At 53.7% G+C, this 19676-nt stretch overlaps 2 protein-coding genes across 3 annotated transcripts in view; one reads left to right on the top strand and one right to left on the bottom strand.

The window, feature by feature from the left end:
- KCTD19 (potassium channel tetramerization domain containing 19) overlaps positions 1-11624 on the top strand; it is a 38419-nt gene extending 26795 nt beyond the window's left edge. Inside the window, exons 6-16 of one of the 2 annotated variants that reach the window (XM_037742292.1) lie at positions 96-2147; positions 3323-3483; positions 4721-4821; positions 5622-5764; positions 5966-6049; positions 6326-6440; positions 6843-7470; positions 9525-9716; positions 9897-10051; positions 10383-10484; positions 11373-11624. In XM_037742292.1, the coding sequence (XP_037598220.1) occupies positions 1846-2147; positions 3323-3483; positions 4721-4821; positions 5622-5764; positions 5966-6049; positions 6326-6440; positions 6843-7470; positions 9525-9716; positions 9897-10051; positions 10383-10484; positions 11373-11486 (2097 nt within the window). In that variant the 5' untranslated portion in view covers positions 96-1845 and the 3' untranslated portion in view covers positions 11487-11624. The remainder of the gene's footprint in view (positions 1-95; positions 2148-3322; positions 3484-4720; positions 4822-5621; positions 5765-5965; positions 6050-6325; positions 6441-6842; positions 7471-9524; positions 9717-9896; positions 10052-10382; positions 10485-11372) is intronic. The other variant, XM_037742291.1, reaches the window with a different exon arrangement.
- PLEKHG4 (pleckstrin homology and RhoGEF domain containing G4) overlaps positions 11556-19676 on the bottom strand; it is an 11610-nt gene continuing 3489 nt past the window's right edge. Inside the window, exons 6-22 of the mRNA XM_017539301.2 lie at positions 19277-19354; positions 19080-19196; positions 18810-18908; positions 18568-18716; positions 18275-18413; positions 18056-18172; positions 16511-16693; positions 15732-16234; positions 15412-15658; positions 14593-14682; positions 14290-14511; positions 14030-14200; positions 13771-13948; positions 12918-13034; positions 12537-12773; positions 12334-12449; positions 11556-12135 (exon numbers count right to left, since the gene is read on the bottom strand). Coding sequence (XP_017394790.1) covers positions 12130-12135; positions 12334-12449; positions 12537-12773; positions 12918-13034; positions 13771-13948; positions 14030-14200; positions 14290-14511; positions 14593-14682; positions 15412-15658; positions 15732-16234; positions 16511-16693; positions 18056-18172; positions 18275-18413; positions 18568-18716; positions 18810-18908; positions 19080-19196; positions 19277-19354 — 2769 coding nt within the window. The 3' untranslated portion in view covers positions 11556-12129. The remainder of the gene's footprint in view (positions 12136-12333; positions 12450-12536; positions 12774-12917; positions 13035-13770; positions 13949-14029; positions 14201-14289; positions 14512-14592; positions 14683-15411; positions 15659-15731; positions 16235-16510; positions 16694-18055; positions 18173-18274; positions 18414-18567; positions 18717-18809; positions 18909-19079; positions 19197-19276; positions 19355-19676) is intronic.

Below are 19676 nucleotides of genomic sequence, written 5' to 3'. Positions count from 1 at the left end.
AGCAGGCTTCCCAGGGGTAGGGGAGGTCTGCCCTGCTTGTGAGAGTGGTGGGGACTAGGAGCACCCACTAGCCACTCCCATCCTTCCTCTTCCAGGCACTGTGGGAGGTGTGGGAAATGCACAGTGCTTCAGTCATCTCACCCTCCCCCAAATTTCCTCATCACCTCACCTCAAAACCCCCGGCTACTGTGCTTGCTTCTGCTTATTCCTGACACTTGCTAACCGCTATCTAGCCCAGGTCTTCGTTCGTGCTCCCAGCCCTACCTCATTTCAGCTTGTTCTTCCCTTCACGGTTTTCACTGGGGCCATTCATCATTCCATTTCCCAACTCCACCTCCATGGAAGCTACTGTGCATGTTGTAGGGCACCAGCTACCTGAGCGTGGCTTCAGCCGGCATCCTGAGAATGTGTAGAACTCCATTGCACATGGGAAGCTTCGCCTGGGCATCACCAGACATTTCTCCCATGGCAATCAGGCCTTTCCTTATCTTCAGGTGTAGATTTCCCAGCCTTCTCCCAGACAATAGAAACCTGTCCTCTTCACTGGGCATGGTGGCTCACGCCTGTAATCCCAGGACTTTGGGAGGCCAAGGCAAGCGGATCACTTGAGGTCAGGAGTTCAAGACTAGCCTGGCCAACATGGTGAAACCCCATCTCTACTAAAATACAAAAATTAGCCAGGTGTGGTGGCGTGCACCTGTAATCCCAGCTACTTGGGAGGCGGAGGCAGGAGAATTGCTTGAACCCGGGAGGCAGAGATTGCAGTGAGCCTAGATCGTGCCACTGCACTCCAGCCTGGGCAACAGAGCAAGAGTCCATCTCAAAAAACAAAAAAAAGAAAAGAAAAAGAAACCCATCCTCTTTGTAGGGAGTGGCATGCTGCAGCAGGTCTCAGGACCCTGTCCCAGGGCCTTATAATCCACTTAAGGCGATATGAGTTCAGTCCCTTCCTTCAAAGCCTTCTGTGACTCAGAGAACATAGATCATTGTGAAATGGTAGCGCAGTGCTTGCTCCACAGAGCAATGCAAAGATTGAGAAAGTGTGTTGACAGCCAGGCTCTGGAAGCTGGCAGCACTCCTCAAACACAGAGTGGCTTTAGCCTTCTACAAAGCATCACAACTAAGGGAAACAGCTGCGGTAACCTTGGAGATGAACAGAGCTGACCTCAAATCCTAGCCCTTCCCCTGCCTAGCTTTGCAGTTTAGGGCAAGATACTTCATTAGCCACTCAGCAGTTTCTTCAACGTGAAATGATGATAGCACTACCCCCTCTTGTGGGGTTGCTCTGAGGATTGGAGATGATCTACGAACATCCCCCAGCAGTGTGCCCGTTGGCACATCATTGCCACTGGAGGAGAGTCCTGAAGGCTCCTCCAGAAAACTGTGTTCTCTGGACTGTACCCTGGGCCCACAGCAGGACAAAAAGGTCCCACCCATAAGCGAGCAATCCAAATACCCACCCTGAAAGTAATACCACACAATATGTCTCTGGGGGAAATTCTGCCCCGGAGAGTCAGTAATAGGGGCTGTGAATCCAGAAAGCCTGTAGCACTCATTGAGTTTCCAGGCTATGGTTGCCAATCTTTATCCTTGGATGGTTATAGCAGAGCTTGGAACTAATGGAGACTCCTGCAGAGGCTGGGGCCAGATGGCTGCTTTCCTGAAACTTTTGAAATTTAGACGCTAGTGATATAGCAAATGAATCCCCCCATTCCCAACTCACCTCCCAACAAATAGTTATGACTTCTAAGCCTGAGTATACAAAAAAAAAATTGTACTGATTTTGAGAAGATCTCAATTTGGACTGTGCAAGGAAATATCATCCCTCTGAGCTTCCTCAGTATAATGGAGGCAGCAGTAGGAACTGAGCCCCACAGCCTCCAATCCAGCTATGACCATGGGGGGCCTAGGAGTCACCCCTTTCTCCCTGGTACAGGTGGCTGTTCCCGGACCACCTGTCCTCCCCTGAGCCCTGGGAAGGGGGCCTGCACAGCCAGCTTGGAGTCCATGAAGCCGCTGTACATAATGGCCCTGGGTCTGCTGGTCAAGTACCCAGACTCCGCACTGGGCCAGCTCCGCATCGAGAGCACACTGGATGGAAGCCGGCTGTACATCACAGGAAATGGTGTCCTCTTTCAGCACGTCAAGTGAGGCCGTCCTCAGGACACGCTGAGTCCCATCACGCTCAGCTCTGCCCTTCCCTAGGAATAACCTGGGCCCTTCCCACTAGCCAGAGGGCAAGTTTGTCCTTGGGGCCAGCCCATCATTTTAGCCACTCCCACACAAGCACCACCACACTACCACCAGGTTAGGGCCTCAAAGGAGAGGGCTGGTGCCAAGGTACAAGGGTTGCTAAAGTTCAAAGGCTTCAGACCATTTCATATTTCTGTCCTCTGCAGTCCATTTCCCTGGTTCTAGCTCTGTGCTAGGTCTGAGGTGACCAGGCCACAGTCACGCCCTCAGGGAGCTGGGTACCTCCCCATGTAGACCCTCTGCAAAGCTCCTCCCTCCACTCTTGGGAAGCTTACTTGACACACAGAAAGGCCAGAGCCAGGGGTGAACCCCTTAGAAGCAGGGCAGGGCAGACTTCCCAGAGGTGTGATCCCTGGCCCTTGCTTTGTGGGATGAGCTCAAGTGTCCTCGTTAGCGCAGGGGCGAGGAATCCAACCCTGCTTTGTAGAAGGGCAAACTGAGGTGCAGAACAGTAGAGCAACTCTCTTAGGGTGAGAAAATAGATTGGCACCAAAATCGAAGGTAGAAGTGGGATTTCTGGAGCCCCTGGGAAAGGGTCAGCTGACCCTTAATGCTGTCTTTTCCCATATTGTTTTGGGCTCTTTTAGCCCATAAAGTCCATTTCTCTCAGAGATGGCCACCCTGATGTCACAGAGGGCAAAGACAGGTGCTTTGGGAGGGAGGGTTTGAAGAAGGGGGATGATGTTCAGACCCCAGCCTTTTTCCAAGACTATGGCAGGCTGCAGCATGGTGACTGAGATATCTTGGGCAGATATGTATGGGGGCAAGAAGGGATTGTTTCCCTGGCCTGACCCTGGAACCTGGAACAGGACCTAGAGACATGAAATTAGTCAATTTAGAAGGCTTTGCTGAAATAAGTCAAGCTCAGCTCCAAAAATGGGACCTGTTGTCCAGGCTTACTCTCCTACAAGGTTAACCAGATTTCTGGTTAAAACAAGGAAACGATGTTAATGATGCCTGGGTTGAGCCAGTGTTGTGGCAAGGTACCCTAGGCATGGAAAGTTTACAGCCTTAACACTCTTTGGGTGCAGTGCTGACGTTCTTCATAACAGGTCTTTCCTCTGGGCAGGAATTGGCTGGGGACTTGCCGGCTGCCCCTGACTGAGACCATTTCTGAGGTGTACGAGCTTTGTGCCTTCCTGGACAAGAGGGACATCACCTATGAGCCAATGAAAGTGGCTTTGAAAACTCATCTGGAGCCGAGAACTTTGGCACCCATGGATGTGCTCAGTAAATGAGAAAGCTTCTGGGTTTGGATTTAGCATGAGGGGGTGTCTGGGGTGTTGGAAGGAATAGATCAGGAGGCCAAGAGGAGGAACTGTAGATGGAAGAGGAGGGGAAAGCCAGGCCAATATTTTGGGTTTGTATGAAAGGGAAAATTTCATGTTAAATGCTCCCTCCTCACCTCCAAGGCCACAATTCATCTTGAGCCGCAGACAGAACTGTTACCCAGTCTGGGGCGATGCAGGACCCCCAGGGCAGGCCTGCCTTGACTCTGGGAGCTGACACGCTATACCTCTCACAACCACACAGGGAGGAGCCTCCTCTGATAAACAGAGCTGTCCCTGGGTCCATTTAACATCTGAAGAAGAGTTTCAGAGAAGAAAACTCATTCAAGTTACACAGTGGTCATGCTGGGGTTTGACTCTGAATCCAAACCTAACATTGTTTTCACCAGCTGCCTGTAATTTCTTACTAGCAAAAATTTGGGGGGCAAAGTTTAAGCTGTATTACTATCACTTAGCAACATTCAACATTTATTGATTACTGGCCATATACCAGGACAGGAGTAGACATTGGTGGTACAGAAGTAAGCAACACAGACTTAGTCCCTGTCTTCCTGGAGTTCACGGTCTAGTTCTACACGTCTTATCTCTTGGTTGTATAATCTAGTTATATACCCTTCATTAATTACAGAGCTCATTAGAAACTGCTTCCCAAACATCAGAACAAGACCTACATACAGTCATCCCCAGGAAAAGGGTCATGGTTTTCATCCTCCCAGCATACAGCCCCCATTCTCCAGACATGCCTAGAGGCTTGGTCTCATAAAAGTGACAGGGGTTTGATGAGAGTTGGCTCCAGGACATTTGCCAAACCATGAACACAAATACACAAAGGGAGACTCCTAGCTTCAGTCTGAGTGGCCCCATGAAAAGCCACACACCCAGCCAGAAACCAGAGGCAGTTGGCATTGTAGTTTGACAGAGTCATCAGCCCAGTTTTCCTGAGAGAGGGTCAGGTAAAGAGGGGCAGTGCCCTTGCCTGCCTCACCACCCAAGAAATGATATGGTAAGCAGCAGGCAAGGTCAATGTCAGGGATTTCTGATGCTTCTCAGAGTAGGCAACACAATATAACTGAGGAAGATATTGAGACTTAACATGAAATATACTACTGACCAAAGGGCCCTACCTGCTTTCCCTTCTGGCCACATGATGATGTGTTCTATTTCCTTGATTCCCATAGATGAGTCAACGGCAGAGATCACTGTGTATTCCCCAAAACAGATCATCAAAGTATATGTTGGAAGCCACTGGTATGCAACCACCCTGCAGACACTGCTGAAGGTACTGCTATCCTTGGCCACCCTGATCCCCCTCTGGCTTCACCACCTGAGCTGCTCTGGGGGCCATCACCTGGCCCTCACACAGCTTCCAGCACCTGCTTAAAACAAGGGCTTTCCCCTGACTCCATTGCCCAAAGTGCTCTCAACAGAGCAGAAGTGGGCCAGGTGTGGTAGCTCACGCCTGTAATCCCAACACTTTGGGAGGCTGAGGCAGGTGGATCACTTGAGGTCAGGAGTTCGCGACCAGCCTGATCAACAGGGTGAAACCCCGTCTCTACTAAAAATATAAAAATTAGCTGGGTGTAGTGGCACGTGACTGTAATCCCAGCCACATGGGAGACTGAGGCAGGAGAATCACTTGAACCCAGGAGATGGAGATTGCAGTAAGCCGAGATCGCACCACTACACTCCGGCCTGGGTGACAGAGTGTGACTCTGTCTCAAAAAACCAAAACAAAACAGAGCACAAGTGGACCGAGCAGCCTACTGGGAAGCCTCTCCGGAGTTTGGGAAGGCCCTCCGGAGTTTGGGTAGGGAGGGGGCCAACTCTGAGAGGTCTGAACTGAGAAGGAGGTACCTTGAGAGGCTGGTCTAGAGGCCATAAAAAGTTGAAGCAGGGATGATGTGCTTCTCCCTGGATGCTCTGCTCCCCACCATGGTTCCCTGTGACTGACAGACAGGGAGATGGAAATCCCAAAGCCTCTGCTCTAGTATAGTTGGGAAAGGGAGTGAGAGAATATTGACCTGCCTCTTACTGAAGACCTAGCCTCTGAGACTGAGTCTGGTGTCCAACCCCCTCCAGTATCCAGAACTGCTGTCCAACCCTCAGAGGGTATACTGGATCACATATGGACAAACTCTGCTCATCCACGGGGACGGCCAGATGTTCCGACACATTCTCAACTTTCTGAGACTTGGCAAACTATTTTTACCATCTGAATTTAAGTAAGTGAAGCAAGAACATGGTAGGATGAAATCACGAAGGCTCTCCCTTAGCAACAAAGGAGACCTGAGTTGCAGCCTTCAGGGAGGAGGTTATATTATTTCCATCGTGGGAGCTGTTGGCGGTGGCAGCTCCAGGAGCTCATGCCCGCTCCCACACTCCCACCCTAGCTGCCCAGCCGGACATCTCCTTGTCATTTGCAGGGAATGGCCCCTTTTCTGCCAGGAGGTGGAGGAATACCACATTCCATCCCTCTCAGAAGCCCTTGCACAATGTGAAGCATACAAGTAAGGAAACTTTATCACGACTCCATGTTTAGAGTTTGGGTCTTTACATTCCTCTTGAAATCCTGTCCTAAGCCCACTTTCTAAAGGATTCTGTTCTCCCTGAGGTTGAGGGAGTGAAGCAGGCCCATGATTGGCCAGCGACCTAAGCAAAACCCTTTAAGATCCCCTTCTTCCCTGCTGTCTAGCATTAACTTCCAGCCAAAGGGCAGACCTGACCAACTGGCCGATGGCCTGATGGGTCTCTGCTCACTAACCAAACCCTCTGGGTTTCTGCAGGTCATGGACTCAGGAGAAAGAATCTGAAAATGAAGAAGCTTTTCCCATCAGGAGGCTGCACGTGGTGACAGAAGGGCCAGGGTCACTGGTGGAATTCAGTAGAGACACTAAAGAAGTAAGCCCCAGCTTCCTCTGGTTGGTGTTTTCCTCAAAAACCACTACCACCGGGCTCAGGGTGGAGCAGGGCAGGCCCAGCTACTGAGGGGCACAGCAAAACAAGAGCAGGGCCTACATGGGTTCTTAGGACAGGACGTGGCTTCTGAACATTGATGCACAGGAATTTACTGGCCACTTGTGGCCTGGGATGCTAATTGTATCTCCTGTTGCAGTGACAGGCCACTGAGCTGGCACCACCCCCACTCAGCCTGAGCAAAGTTCAAATGGGTGACCCCTGTTGGGGATGAGATTATTTGGAGAGAGCAAGTGAAGTCTTAGAGGCCCAGCTTATTCGATCTTGGGCAAGGCATTGATATCCATGCCCAACATATCGAGAGTTACTGTGCCCCTCCCTCCCCAGACCACAGCCTACATGCCTGTGGACTTCCAAGACTGCAGTGATAGGACTCCATGGAACAAGGCTAAGGGAAACCTGGCCAGGTCCAACCAGATGGAGGAGGCTGAGCAGTACACCCGGCCCATCCAGGTGTCCCTATGCCGAAATGCCAAGAGGGCAGGCAACCCCAGCACATACTCACACTGTCCTGGCTTGTATACCAATCCCGGACACTGGGGGAGACACCCTGAGAGCCCCACCAAGAAGAAATGCACCATAATCAACCTCACACAGAAATCTGAAACCAAAGACCCTCCCGCTACTCCCATGCAAAAACTCATCTCCCTGGTGAGAGAATGGGACATGGTCAATTGCAAACAGTGGGAATTCCAGCCACTGACAGCCTCCCGGAGCAGCCCCTTGGAGGAAGCCACCCTGCAGCTCCCCTTGGGAAGCAAGGCTACCTCCCAGCCCAGCACCTCAGCTGCCTGGAAAGCCCATTCCACAGCCTCAGAGAGGGATCCAGGACCACAGGCAGGGGCTGGAGCTGGAACAAAAGACAAGAGGCCAGAGCCAATCTTTAAGCCATACTTCCCCCCAAAAAGAGCTGGTACCCTGAAGGACTGGAGCAAGCAGAGGCCCAAGGAGAGAGGTGAGTCCTGTCCCACCTTGACCTAAGTCTTATTCACAAGAGAAGGCAAACTCCTTGGCTAAGATGGCAGAGCAAGTTAGTGACAAAGGAGGACTAGAGCCCCCTGCTCACCAACGCTATCTCTGTGCCAGGCAGCACAGAAATGATTGGCACACTGACATGGTTGGAGGGGCCAGGAGAATACATATGGTGAAGGGATGAGTGCTGTGGGAAGGGGGCACCTATGAAGTAGGAGCACAAAAAAGGCTGAGGGCTTGGGAGTCAGCAGGGGAAGGAAAGAGAAGTCCAGGGTGTTTGGAAGCACACCGCATGGGTCTAGCTTGAGGACAGAGCTTCATGTGCAGACATGATAAAAGATGGGGCTGAAGACAGAAGTCTTCAGGGCTGGCCTTGTAGGCAGATTCAGGACATGGTACTTCGTTCTGCCCAGGATGGGAGTGAGCAGCCTCTGAAAGATTTTAAACAAGACCACAGGGTCAAGTGTGCTGATCAGAAAGTTTGCTCCAGGAGCAGAGGAAATGCAGCAGGAGGCCAGGCATGGTGGCTTAAGCCTGTAATCTCAGCACTTTGGGAGGCCAAGGTGGGCAGATTACAAGGTCAAGAGATCAAGATCATCCTTGCCAACATGGTGAAACCCTGTCTCTACTAAAAATGCAAAAAAAAAATCAGCTGGGCATTGTGACAAACACCCGTAGTCCCAGCTACTCAGGTGGCTGAGGCAGGGGAATTGCTTGAACCCAAGAGGTAGAGATTGCAGTGAGCTGAGATCATGCCACTGCACTACAGCTTGGGTGACAGTGTGAGACTCCATCTTAAAAAATAAAAATAAATAAAAAATAAAAGAAAGAAATGTAGGAGGAGCTAGGTGTTGGAAGCCACCTGGAGTTCTTTCTAGGCTGGGGAAGCAGGCTAGGCAGCTGGGGGAGGGAAGGAGGGATGGGCCAAGGAGGAGCCAGGTTTCTAGCTTATGTGACTGCAAGGGGATGGTGGGTCCTTACTTAGGTGCGGGTAAGAGAAAGAGCAGAGCTTGGGGAAGGGCACATACTGAGTGTGAAATGCCAAGGGACATCCAGGTGAAGCCCAGGAGACAGCAGAGGCTACAGGGACTGAGCTGGGGAGACAGCATGTGTGGCCACCAAAGGGGAGGTAGCCAGGAAAGTATGCTGAGAACCGCTGTGCCAGGCTGTTGCCTCTGCTCCCTCAAAGCCCTGCCTGTGGTATTCTGTCACCTTCCCTATTAGTGGCTCCAATCCTGCTTGGAGGGGCCTTCTTGGACTGCCTGTGAGCTCTCAGTTGGTCTGTCAATCTTGGGGTGAAAAATGTCCACTCTTTGGACATGCATCAAAGGCTGGTCCCAAAAGCTCTCAACTTACACTTTTATAAACATTTTCAGCCCTCAGCTAGGTTACTGTCAGCCCCATTTGATATCAGACTTCATTCAACAGAGGAATTTGGAGTTTTTTGGAGTCCCAAAATTTTCAGGATTTGGCTTGCAGCGATGCCAGGGCAATGAAGAGAGGAGAGGCCAGGATAGGCCCCTGCCAGCCCAGGGTGTCACTTCTGAGAAACTGGAGATGGCAGTTGTTGCAAGGCTGGGGTGACTAACTGTACTGGCCTGTCACCAGAGGTCCCCTCCCTGCTTGGGCTCTGAGGTGGCTTAAGGAGAGCCCCTGCTTATGTAGATTTCATGGTAATTGAAGAAAAGAATTTAAAAAGCCTGGATGTGGTGACTCACACCTGTAATCCGAGCACTTGAGGCCAAGGTGGGCAGATCACCTGAGGTCAGGAGTTCGTGACCAGCCTGACCAACATGGAGAGACCCCATCTCTACTAAAAACACAAAAAGTTAGCAGAGTGAGGTGGCAAGCACCTGTAATCCCAGCTACTTGGGAACCTGAGGCAGGTGAATCACTTAAACCTGGAAGGCAGAGGTTGCAGTGAGCCAAGATCACACCACTGCACTCCAGCCTGGGCAACAAGAGCAAAACTCTGTTTAAAAAAAAAAAAAAATTTAAAAAAAAAAGGAGAGCCCCCTCCCTACATTGTTTTCACAGAAAGCCCTGCCCCTGAGCATCCTCTGACTGATGCTAGTGAGATAGACAGCCCAGGGGTCATCCTCAAAGTGACTCACCCCCCAGTGGTGGGCAGCGATGGCTTCTGCATGTTCTTCGAGGACAGCATCATCTACACCACGCAGGTGGACAACCTCAGGCACACACCACCCACAGCCAGCCCCCAGCCCCAAGGTGAGGCTCTGGAGCCGGGCCCAGCCCTGAGCCTCCTCGTGAGGATGGCTGAGCCCCTCCCAGGGTACTTTAGGCAGAGACAGTGTCCCCTGGGAGCCCTACCCTTCTCCCCTCCTCACTCTGTCTCTAAGGCCCTAGCTGTTGACAGATGTAGCCACAACCACTTTCCTTCCTCCACAGAAGTGACTTTCCTGAGTTTCTCTCTGTCCTGGGAAGAGATGTTTTATGCGCAGAAATGTCACTGTTTCCTGGCTGACATCATCCTGGATTCCATCAGGCAAAAGGACCCCAAAGCCATCACAGCCAAGGTGGTCTCCCTGGCCAACCGGCTGTGGGTATGTGTGATAGGCCCCAGCCCCTGGGGCACCCTGTTACCTTCTCCACCTCTTCCCCTACTGCATAATAAGTGGTGCAAGGCAAGAGGAAGTAAGCCAAGATGGGAGTAAGGAGAAGAGGCCAGGGGCAGACGAGTAGTGGGACAGGCAGGGATGGGCAAGCAGAGCAATTGCACCTGGACCAAGCCTTGGCCAAAAGGCAGATTTGCAGTGACAGTGCTTGCCCCTCACCCCTGTGGCTCTGTGGGCCCAAGGAAGTCCCTGCTCTGCATCTCACTCTGAGAGGCTAGGAGCTGCCCCAGCCCTGCCTGACTGTGGGCTCTCCTGGCAGACCCTGCACATCAGCCCCAAGCAGTTTGTGGTGGATTTGCTGGCCATCACTGGCTTCAAGGACGACCGGCACACCCAGGAGCGTCTGTACAGCTGGGTGGAGGTGAGGGCCACTTGCAATCCCCATGGAATCCACCGACCCTGTGGATGCCTCAGATGTGCGTGTCTTGCTGCACCAGGGCTGGGTCAGCACTTCTCAGAAGGCTAGACAGGCAGCTTAGGCCACTACTCCAAGGGAGGGAGAAACTGGATGAAATTAACCAATCCAGAGTAGTCAAAAACCAGTATTCAGGCCACTGGTTTTTATAGTTTTCCTCCAATGATACCAGCTGTGCCTTCATCACTAACAACCCTGGCCACACTTAGGGACGCATATCATATGAGCACAAGCCTTAACTCATATGGGAGTGAGACGTTTTCAACCAGTGATACCAACTTCACCTATTTGGCCATGATGTCACCATTTGTGTACATTACTTCCATATTTAAACTACTTTTAAGCATTCTTTACAAGAAAATGTTTAGTAAGGGAAAGTAATGATCAAGGTTTTTTTTTCCCTTTTCTGATTCCTTAATCTAATTTTAACATTGAGGTGGAAACAATTTAGGCAGATTCTCACTGATCTGACACTTCCATAATCAAGGGTATTATTATAACACCTTTCACCATAAGCATGCTAGTATCCAGTTACCATTAGGCATCCGGCTTGTATGTGGTTTGTAAAGGTGAGGTCAGCACGTAGGGCTAGAATGTGGAAAACCAGTACCAGGAAACATGTTTTCAACCCTCCAGTCATTCTGCTTAGTTCCCTGATAACCAGTTCTACCTCTACCCTGTGACATGCCCTTGGGCAAAGCTGAGCCCTAAAGCAACAAAAGTCCCCAACAGCCAGGCTTGCCCTGTCACTGCCCCATGGGAGAACCTACCCACATGGAGCTAGAGTAGGCAACTGGCCAGGAAATCAGAGGTAAGACTGGCCTTTCTTTCCAGCTTACACTGCCCTTCGCCAGGAAATACGGCCGCTGCATGGACCTGCTCATCCAGAGGGGCCTGTCTAGGTCTGTGTCGTATTCCATCCTGGGAAAGTACCTACAAGAGGACTAGGGTGCCCAGAGATGCAGGCCCTCATGCCCCACCCGCCAAGGCTCATTTTAACTGGACATTGCCCCAGAATGCATGTGCCCACCAAAGGGTACATATTAGTCTACTTTTTATTATAAAGAAATAAAAGAGTAAATCACATGTCAAAGAACTAGACTCCTTCTCTGAGACGCCAAAGGCCTAACAACCAGTGAGATAATTTTAGACAACTCTATTGAAAGTTATTAAAAAAGGCATCAAGTCAAAATAAGAAGGAAAAAAGGGGCTGGGCCTGGGGGCCAGGATGGGTAAGCATCAGGGCACAGTAGAGGTGGATCTTCCCCTATGGGAGGTGAGCTCAGCTTGAAGGCCAGGGATTGGGCAGCAGCTGCTAGGAGCCCACCTGTGTTCCTCCTGAAGGATGGGGGTAGCCTAGTCACTGCCCAGAGGCACATGGTCCCCCACCAGCTCTACAGCCAAACTCCCCTAGAGAGGCCCCATGCCAGTTTGTCCAATGGCCACAGACATCAGAAAGGGTAGTCAACAGGGCTGCACACAGGCTGGAGGTGGCCCAGGTGTCAGCCACACCCTGGTCACAGCAGATCCAGAGAGGTATTGTTCCTTGGAGCTGCAGGCTGCTGAATCCACAGCTTGTCCAGTCCTGGGCTCAGACCTGCAAGACCAGGTCAGGCATGAATGCCTGCTTCCCTACCTCTGAGCCCAGGGGCTGTCTGGGGAATGGCTCAGGCCCACCCACCCCCAGCTCTACCCAAAGTAAAGGCCTAGGCTGGGCTGGGGAGCGGCTGGTCACAGTCACAGGCCCTGCCTGGGCTGGGGGAGGGCTCGTGGGTATAGGGCAAATGGCACTTACATAGGATAAGTCCTCGATGCCCCTACCCAGGGCCTGCCCTGACACACAGCTGCTGTCAGAGCCACTGGAGCCACTGGCTGATGGGCATTGGGATGAGACCTCTGAGTCCTCAGGAGCTAGGGAAGGGAGACTAGGTGAGCTGTCAGCACGAGGCCACAAATCCCAAACCATGCCCTCCTGCCTCTGGCTAAGCCCAGACATACTCAGAGAGGGCAGGCTGCCCAGCTCTACCTCGGCCTCCAGTGGTGCTTCCTCCGGGAAGTTGGGGGGATACAGAGGACATCGGAGACCCAGAAGAGCCGGGTCTCTGTACAGGTGCAGGTTGAGGGACCCCAGAACAGAGCAAGAGGCAGGGTCTCCAGGAAGGGAGTTTGAGGCCCCCAGGTAGAGGCTGTCAGAGTCAAATGGGGCCACAGCAATGGAGGCCCGAGAGCGAACTTCTGAGTAAGAGAGAGGGTCAGGCTGGGACAGGCCAGAGCCTAGCCTGGCCCCAGATCCCGAGGAAAGCAGGGGCCAGCACTGTTGGAGGGCCACAGCTTTCCAATCCCCACCCCCATGCCCACCCCCTGTAGTCTGGCTGCTACCTCGGCACTTCAGGACATAGTTGATGGTGCGGTCATTGATAGCTTCCTCACTGGGGGCAATGTCTCGGAAGGCCTTGTTCCCCACACCCATGGACACCATCTCAGCCATGCGCACCTCTGGGTGGAGAGTGGGCATAAGTGGGACACTTCTGGACATAAGCCTGTCCTTAGGCCTCTATCTACCCACCTCCCAAATAGGTCTTTCCTGTACACCCACATCCAACACATTAACTGTCCTGTGAGCTGAGCCTTTCTAATGCCAAGTGCTCCTCCCAACAATCCTGTGGGACAGGTGCCATATTCCTCTTTTAGAGATGGGGCCCCTGGCCGGGTGCAGTGGCTCACACCTATAATCACAGCACTTTGGGAGGTCAAGATGGGAGGACTGTTTGAGCCCAGGAGTTTGAGACCAGTCTGGGCAATAAAGTGAGACCTCACCTCTATGAAAAAATTTTTTAAATTAGCTAGGCATAGTGATGCATGCTTGCAGTCTCAGCTACTCGGGGGGCTTAGGTGGGAGGATTGCTTGTGCTCAGGAGGCAAAGGCTGCAATGAGCAGAGATCATGCCACTGCACTCCAGCCTGGGTGACACAGCAAGACCATCTTCAAAAATAAAAAAAGAAAGAGAGAGCGAGCCATGAAGCCCTGATATTCAGAGAAGTTCATGTTGTGTCCAAAGTCGGAGGCAGTAACAGCAAAGCTGCCTGGCTTTGAATTCCTTTCTCCTGCACTGGTGGCAGCCGCTGGGCCTCCTCCCCGCTTTCCAAGCTTTTCCAGGTCCCTGGGCTCCTGTGGGTCAATGTAAGCTCTCCAGCAAGGGCAGTGTGTGGTGAAGGAAGGGCAGGAACCCACCCTTGTTGTGGACGGCCTGCCTCCAGAGCAGGCAGGAGATGTCAGCCGTCCAGGCTTGTTTGATGGCCAAGCTGGAGGCCTGTAGGACAAAGGTGTCTCTGGCCTTCCGGCGGCGGAACCAGATCTCGAAGCGCAGGTTGCTGTCCCCACAGCACTCAGTGAGACCAAGGTCTGCCATCTGTGGCCAGCGGGGAGAGAGGGGCTTGGTAAGGCATGGGGTGGGAAAACAAGTGCTGGGGCCCAGGGTGGGCAGACCTACCTTGAAGGAGCGCTTATAGGCAAATGTGTCTATGCCTGTGGGCCCGTGGCGAGGCTTGCTAAAGAGCAGCAGCTCCTCGAAGAGGAAGATGCGGCGAACGGACTTGTGGCGCCCAGTGCGTACCACGAACTCATCCTGTCGCACCAACTGACCCTGTTCCTTGAGGTTAACCTGCAGAGTTGGGGGCCAGTGGGTGCCGGGCCTCTTTTGCCCTTTTTCCACACCCTCCACCTTGCCCACCAAGGCGTGGGATGACTCACATCACAGCCCTGGATGGCGTCCATGGCCAGCAGGTCATTGCCGTGCCGCAGCTGGAAATGCACGAGACTCTGGGCCTCCTGCAGTGCGCTGAGCTCCCTCGTGGGACCCCTGCAGGCCCGTGCCAGTTCCTGCAGCAGTAGCGCATACTTGCCCATGCGCTGGATGGGCTTTAGCAAGTAGGAGGCCAGGTCCAGGTGGTCCCCCAGTGCTTGTTGCTTGTCCTGTGGCCAGGTGGGAGGCCACTGAGTGGTTTGGGAGCATTCCCCACATCCCTTCCTCCTCGTAGTCTCAGGCTCACCTACCTTGAAGAAGGTGTGCCCATAGCTGGACATCAGGGCATCCGAGCGAGGCTTATTCTTGCTGTAGAGCGCATACATCCCAAACTGCACCCTCTACAAGGACATGTGGCTCAGCCCCAGTGCAAAGGGGCCAGCTCCCTAAGGCTGGAACAGGCTAGACCACCCTCAGCTTGAGAGGACGAAGATGCCAGTAGATGGCTCCTGGGGAGGCCTCTCCCTACAAACCCGATCTGCCCTGCTTTGAACAAAGGGGTGATCTGGCAAGAACAGTACTGTGCAGAGGGGGTGTGCCCACAGGCCCCCGAGGAAGAAGCCCCTCTCCCTCAGACTGAGCCCCTGCCTTCAGCTCTGCTCCTCCCACGGCTCTAAGAGCTCACCTCACCTGGGACCATCCCGCTTACTACACTCAGACATTTTATTGGCAAGTCCCCTTCCTCCAAACAACCTTGCACTTGTGCTCTTTCCTCTGGGTAGGACACTTACTCCAGCCCCTCCCCGATTCCTCAGCTTAAACATCAGCCCCTCAAAGGCTTCCTCTAGTGCCGGGTGTCCTGGCATTACTCAGGCCCTCTAAAGTGGAGCCCCTGCCCCAACAGTAAGCACCTATCCTGCTTATTTTCCTCTTAGCCCCAACCATAATCTACAAATGCCTTTTTCACTTCCATGTCTCCTCTACTGAACCAAGGGCACCCTCAGGTGCAAGATCTTGCCAGTCTTGCTCATAGCTGTACCCAGCACAGGGACTGGCACCAAGCATGTGCCCAGAAAAAACTTAGGGAGTATGGCAAAACAAGCTGGGACCATGTGGCCTGTTGGGCTTACATGGCGCAGGAAGGCATAGGCCACTCGAGGCGGGTGCCGGGTGCAAGCCTCCAGCTCACGCAGGAAGAAGTGGCAGTGGAAGTCCCGCAGCTTCTCCAGGTTGCCAAAGAGGTGGGTACGCTGGCCACGGAGGCCCTGGGGCACATCGGGGCGATCCAGCTCGGGGAAATAGTGCACCACTGTGTACTCTAGGGCCCGGACATACTCTCGCTCTGTGGCCACCAACTCTGCCAGCACCAACTGCAGCCTATCGGGTATGGGGAGTCAGGACTCAAGACATCTCCCCTCCACTGCCCTCCTGCCCTGCCCACTACCCGCACCTGTTGGGGCTCCTGGGGTCAGAGCTGCCTGGTGGAGGCACAGTAGGGGATGCCTGGGACTGGGCACTTCCTCCAGCCTCTGGTCTGTGGCAGGCACCAATAGTGGCCGCGTGGTGGCGGTGGCGGGCAGGTTCACTGAGACTCTGCCCCAGATTTCGATCAAAGCTGTAGGCCTTCCTCAGGGGAGGGTGGGCAGGTGCACTGGGGACCTGGCTGACACACAGGCTAGCAGTGCTGCCCACCAGTGGTAGCTTCAGTGCAACCTCGAGCTTTTGGTCCAGGGCCAGCCAGGTGTCCTGGCACCGTGCCCAGGCCCAGCGGCACTCCTGGCGGATGGCCTCTGAGCCTAGCCCTGTGGCCAGAGCCCACATCTTTCGGAAATGGGCAGGAGGCAAGTCAGGGTGCCTGGTCCAATGCAGCTGCAGCCGCTGCAACACAACCCTTGGGCGCTCCTGCTCCAGCTCTGCCAACACCTGCTGCCCCTCCTCAGCCCACGTCAAGGCCTGCAACACCAGGGCCAGACAAGCATTAGAGGGGGATCCCGCCAAGCCCGCTGGGCACTCTGCTCCTCTACCCACTCCCAATCCCCACAGGATGCTGACCAGGACCCAGCCCCAGCAGTTGGATTTTAGGGTCAGACTGAAGGCAAAGGAAGAGACTGCTCACTATACTCAGACACTCAGGCAGCATAACCAGAAAGAGCTCAGGCTGTGCTAAGGCTGGGGCTACCACCCCTCCAGCTACAGGTATCACTTGGAGCCGGGGAGACTCTCACCCACCTCTCTGAAGAGCTGAAACAGCCTCTCAGCATCTGCCAGCCGCTGGCACCGCCTGGCCAAAGCCCTAGAGAATTCAGTCAGCTGGGCTCGCAGGGCCAGAAAGCGTGCCCCAGGGGGGCCCAGCTCAGCTGCCTCCCAGCCAGCCAGTGGCTGCAGAAGCTTCTCTCCTTGCCTGACCTGCTCCTGCAGAGACAGAGACTGGGCTCAGCCAGCCCAGGCCTGGTGGTCCAGCCAAGTCCACCCAGATCCTTCCCGCTGACATATCCACATGTCCCCATCAAGTCTGTCCTGTGGTGGAAGATCTCTCCATATCTCCCCACTCCCCACCCACATCCATTCCCCTTCTCCACAGCCAAAGTCCCTAGAGAAATTGTCTATCCTCACCATCCCGTCTTGCCCTCCATGCCAGCCCTCTCCAACTCCACTTTGCCATCCCCAGTGCTTCCCAGGCCTCACTGACTCCACCTCTCAGCGCCATTCAGCCACTCTCTGCTGGACTCCCATTGCTTCTGATTCTCCTCACTCTTTCCAGTGGCTCCTCCTGCTCCCCTTTTCCCTCATCTAGGCCATTGAACACTGAGGATCCTGAGAACAGTGCACTCACTCTCCCAAGCACTCTCGTGTGACCAACTTCAAACGTCATCCAAACACCCCCATACCAAGTGATCCTCCTCAGCCAGACCTCTCCTCTGAGCTCCAGGCCCAAGACCCAAGAACCTTTCTCTCATCCCTCACAGCCATCTCAGGAGCATGCCCAAGACTGGACTCATGAATGCCCCTCCCCCTAGATGATCTCATCTCCTAGTCTGTCAGGAACAACACCCATTTATCCTTGCAACATCCCTGTCCCTTACCCTCCCACATGGGTCCACAGCAAATCCCATCAACTTCTTCAACCCATCTTCCCTGCCACTATCCTGGCCAGAGTAGGCACTGTTTCCCACCTGGACTACTGCAATTGCCTCTTCACTGCATTCCCATGCCCACTGTCTACTCGGAAACTAAGGTAATCTTCCTAGAATACAGATCTGATTATGCGGCCCTCCTGACTAAACTTTACACTGATGGCTACAGGGCCCAGTGATGTGGCCACTGGCCAGACTTGTCTCACTGCATCTCCCCCCCACCCACTCTCCCTCCCTCTCTGCTCTGCATTTAAACCTCACTGGTCTTATGGTTCCTCAGGCATACCACCTTCCCTCCTGCCACAGGACCTTTGCACATGCTGTCCTCCCAGTCTGGAATGTGCCCCCATCCTCAACCCTCTTCTCCCTAGTTGATCCCAACTTATCTTTCAACTCTTAGCTCAACAGTCACCCCCAAAAAAGCTATCCTGACACCTTTTCTTGGTAAAGTCTTGGTTATACCCTCAGGCAGAATCACTTGCACTGATTCCCTCCAGAGATCTTGCCTGGGTTTGCAGTCACATATATGACTATAAGGTCCAACAGAGTAAGGGATTGAATTGCCTTCATGCATTTCTGCATTCCTAGTTCCTGCCATTGCGTCTCAATACCCGTGGCATAAACGAGTGACCACACATACCTGGGCAACCTGGTACAGCTCCCGAAAAGGGCCTTGGGCCTGGAGCATCATGTCCAGTGAGGCTTCCCCAGGCTCCTCCAGTGCTGGCCAGCCCACCTGCTGCAGCCACACTTCAATCTGGAGGGGCACAAGCAGGGAAAGGTGAAGAGAGCTGCTATGGGTGGGGTGGCACACATCTAATATCAGGGGCAGGGCCCACTCTGGGCAAGTAGTTCCAACCTGGTGCAGTCCGCCCTCCTGGGTCACCAGTGTTTGGACCAACTCCAGGGCCTGTATTCGCTGGTTGCTCTGCAGTGTGAGTTGGTGCAGCAATCCATCCACATGGTCATATAGCTCATCAGCCTTGTCCATTGCTGTCCTGGAGTAGGGTACACTGTCTTGGACCCCCTGCCTTCCAACCCTCCACCCTGTCCTGGCAACCACAGTCCTGCCTGGTTCTGAGCTAGCCAGATGAGTCCTGGCCTAGAATATGGTAGGCTGGGGCAGGATCTGGGGGCTGGGCTTGCACACACCTGTAGTCTGGGCTCAGGGCCACCTCTGGGACCTCTTGCTTCAGCCATGTCAGCTCCTGGCCCCCCTGGCATTGTAGCCATGCCAGCCGTGGCGAGTCTAGCACCTGCTGCATCAGGACCTCTGTCTGCTGTAGCAGCTGACTGACCTCCTGTGATTGAGGGCAATAAGCAGTGGAGGTGGCCATGGAAGAGAATGAGGGAGACAGAGAGCATTCATGGAAGGACTGGGAGGGGACACTCACCCCAGGTTCCATGGGCTGGGGCACAGCCTTCATACTTTCAATGGCCCCCTGGAGCAGGACACAAGCCGCCTGACAGTTCTGCAGTAGGGCTTCCAGCCGCTGTGAGCAGGGGAAGGCATGACCAGAGCAGCATGCAGTGTTGATCCCACGCTTCCTGGGTTCCAGGAAACTGCAGCCAGCTTTGTCCTGTTCAAGCTATCCCCAGAGACGCTCCTCCACAATCCCAAGTTGCCAATATAACTGCCCCCACACCCTGCCCAGTGCACTGACCCTCCGGAAATCCAGCCAGGCCTGATGGCAGTAAGGAAGGCCTCCTCCTAGCCAAGTGGGCAGCTCCGCTGTTGGGATGTGGGTCAGCAGGCTCTGATGACAAGGCAGCTGCTCCAGCTATTGAAGAAGAAGGCGTTGTGACCCAGGCCTGTGGGGAGGCACCCCCATCTCCACCCCTAGTCAACTGGACTCAGTACCTGCAGCCCGGAAGGCACCTCCTCCAGCAGCATGCTTCCCACTAGCAGCACCTGGTGCACGGCCCCTGGGGCTGCTTCCTGCAAGGAACCTGAGCTCAGCCCTATCCCCAACTCTACAGAAAAGGGCACGGTGGCTCATGCCTGTAATTCCAGCACTTTGGGAGGTGAGGTGGGCAGATCACCTGAGTTCAGGAGTTCAAGACCAGCCTGGTCAACATGGTGAAACCCCCTCTCTACCAAAAATACAAAAATTAGCCAGGCGTGGTGGTGGGCGCCTGTAATCTCAGCTACTTGGGAGGCTGAGGTAGGAAGATCACTTGAACCTGGGAGGTGGAGGTTGCAGTGAGCCAAGATTGTGCCATTGCACTCCAGCCTGGGCGACAGAGCAAAATTCTGTCAC

The sequence above is a fragment of the Cebus imitator genome, unplaced genomic scaffold (assembly GCF_001604975.1).
Source record: "Cebus imitator isolate Cc_AM_T3 unplaced genomic scaffold, Cebus_imitator-1.0 Scaffold118, whole genome shotgun sequence".
NCBI classification, from domain to species: domain Eukaryota; kingdom Metazoa; phylum Chordata; class Mammalia; order Primates; family Cebidae; genus Cebus; species Cebus imitator.
This window is presented reverse-complemented; position numbering and strand designations above follow the sequence as displayed.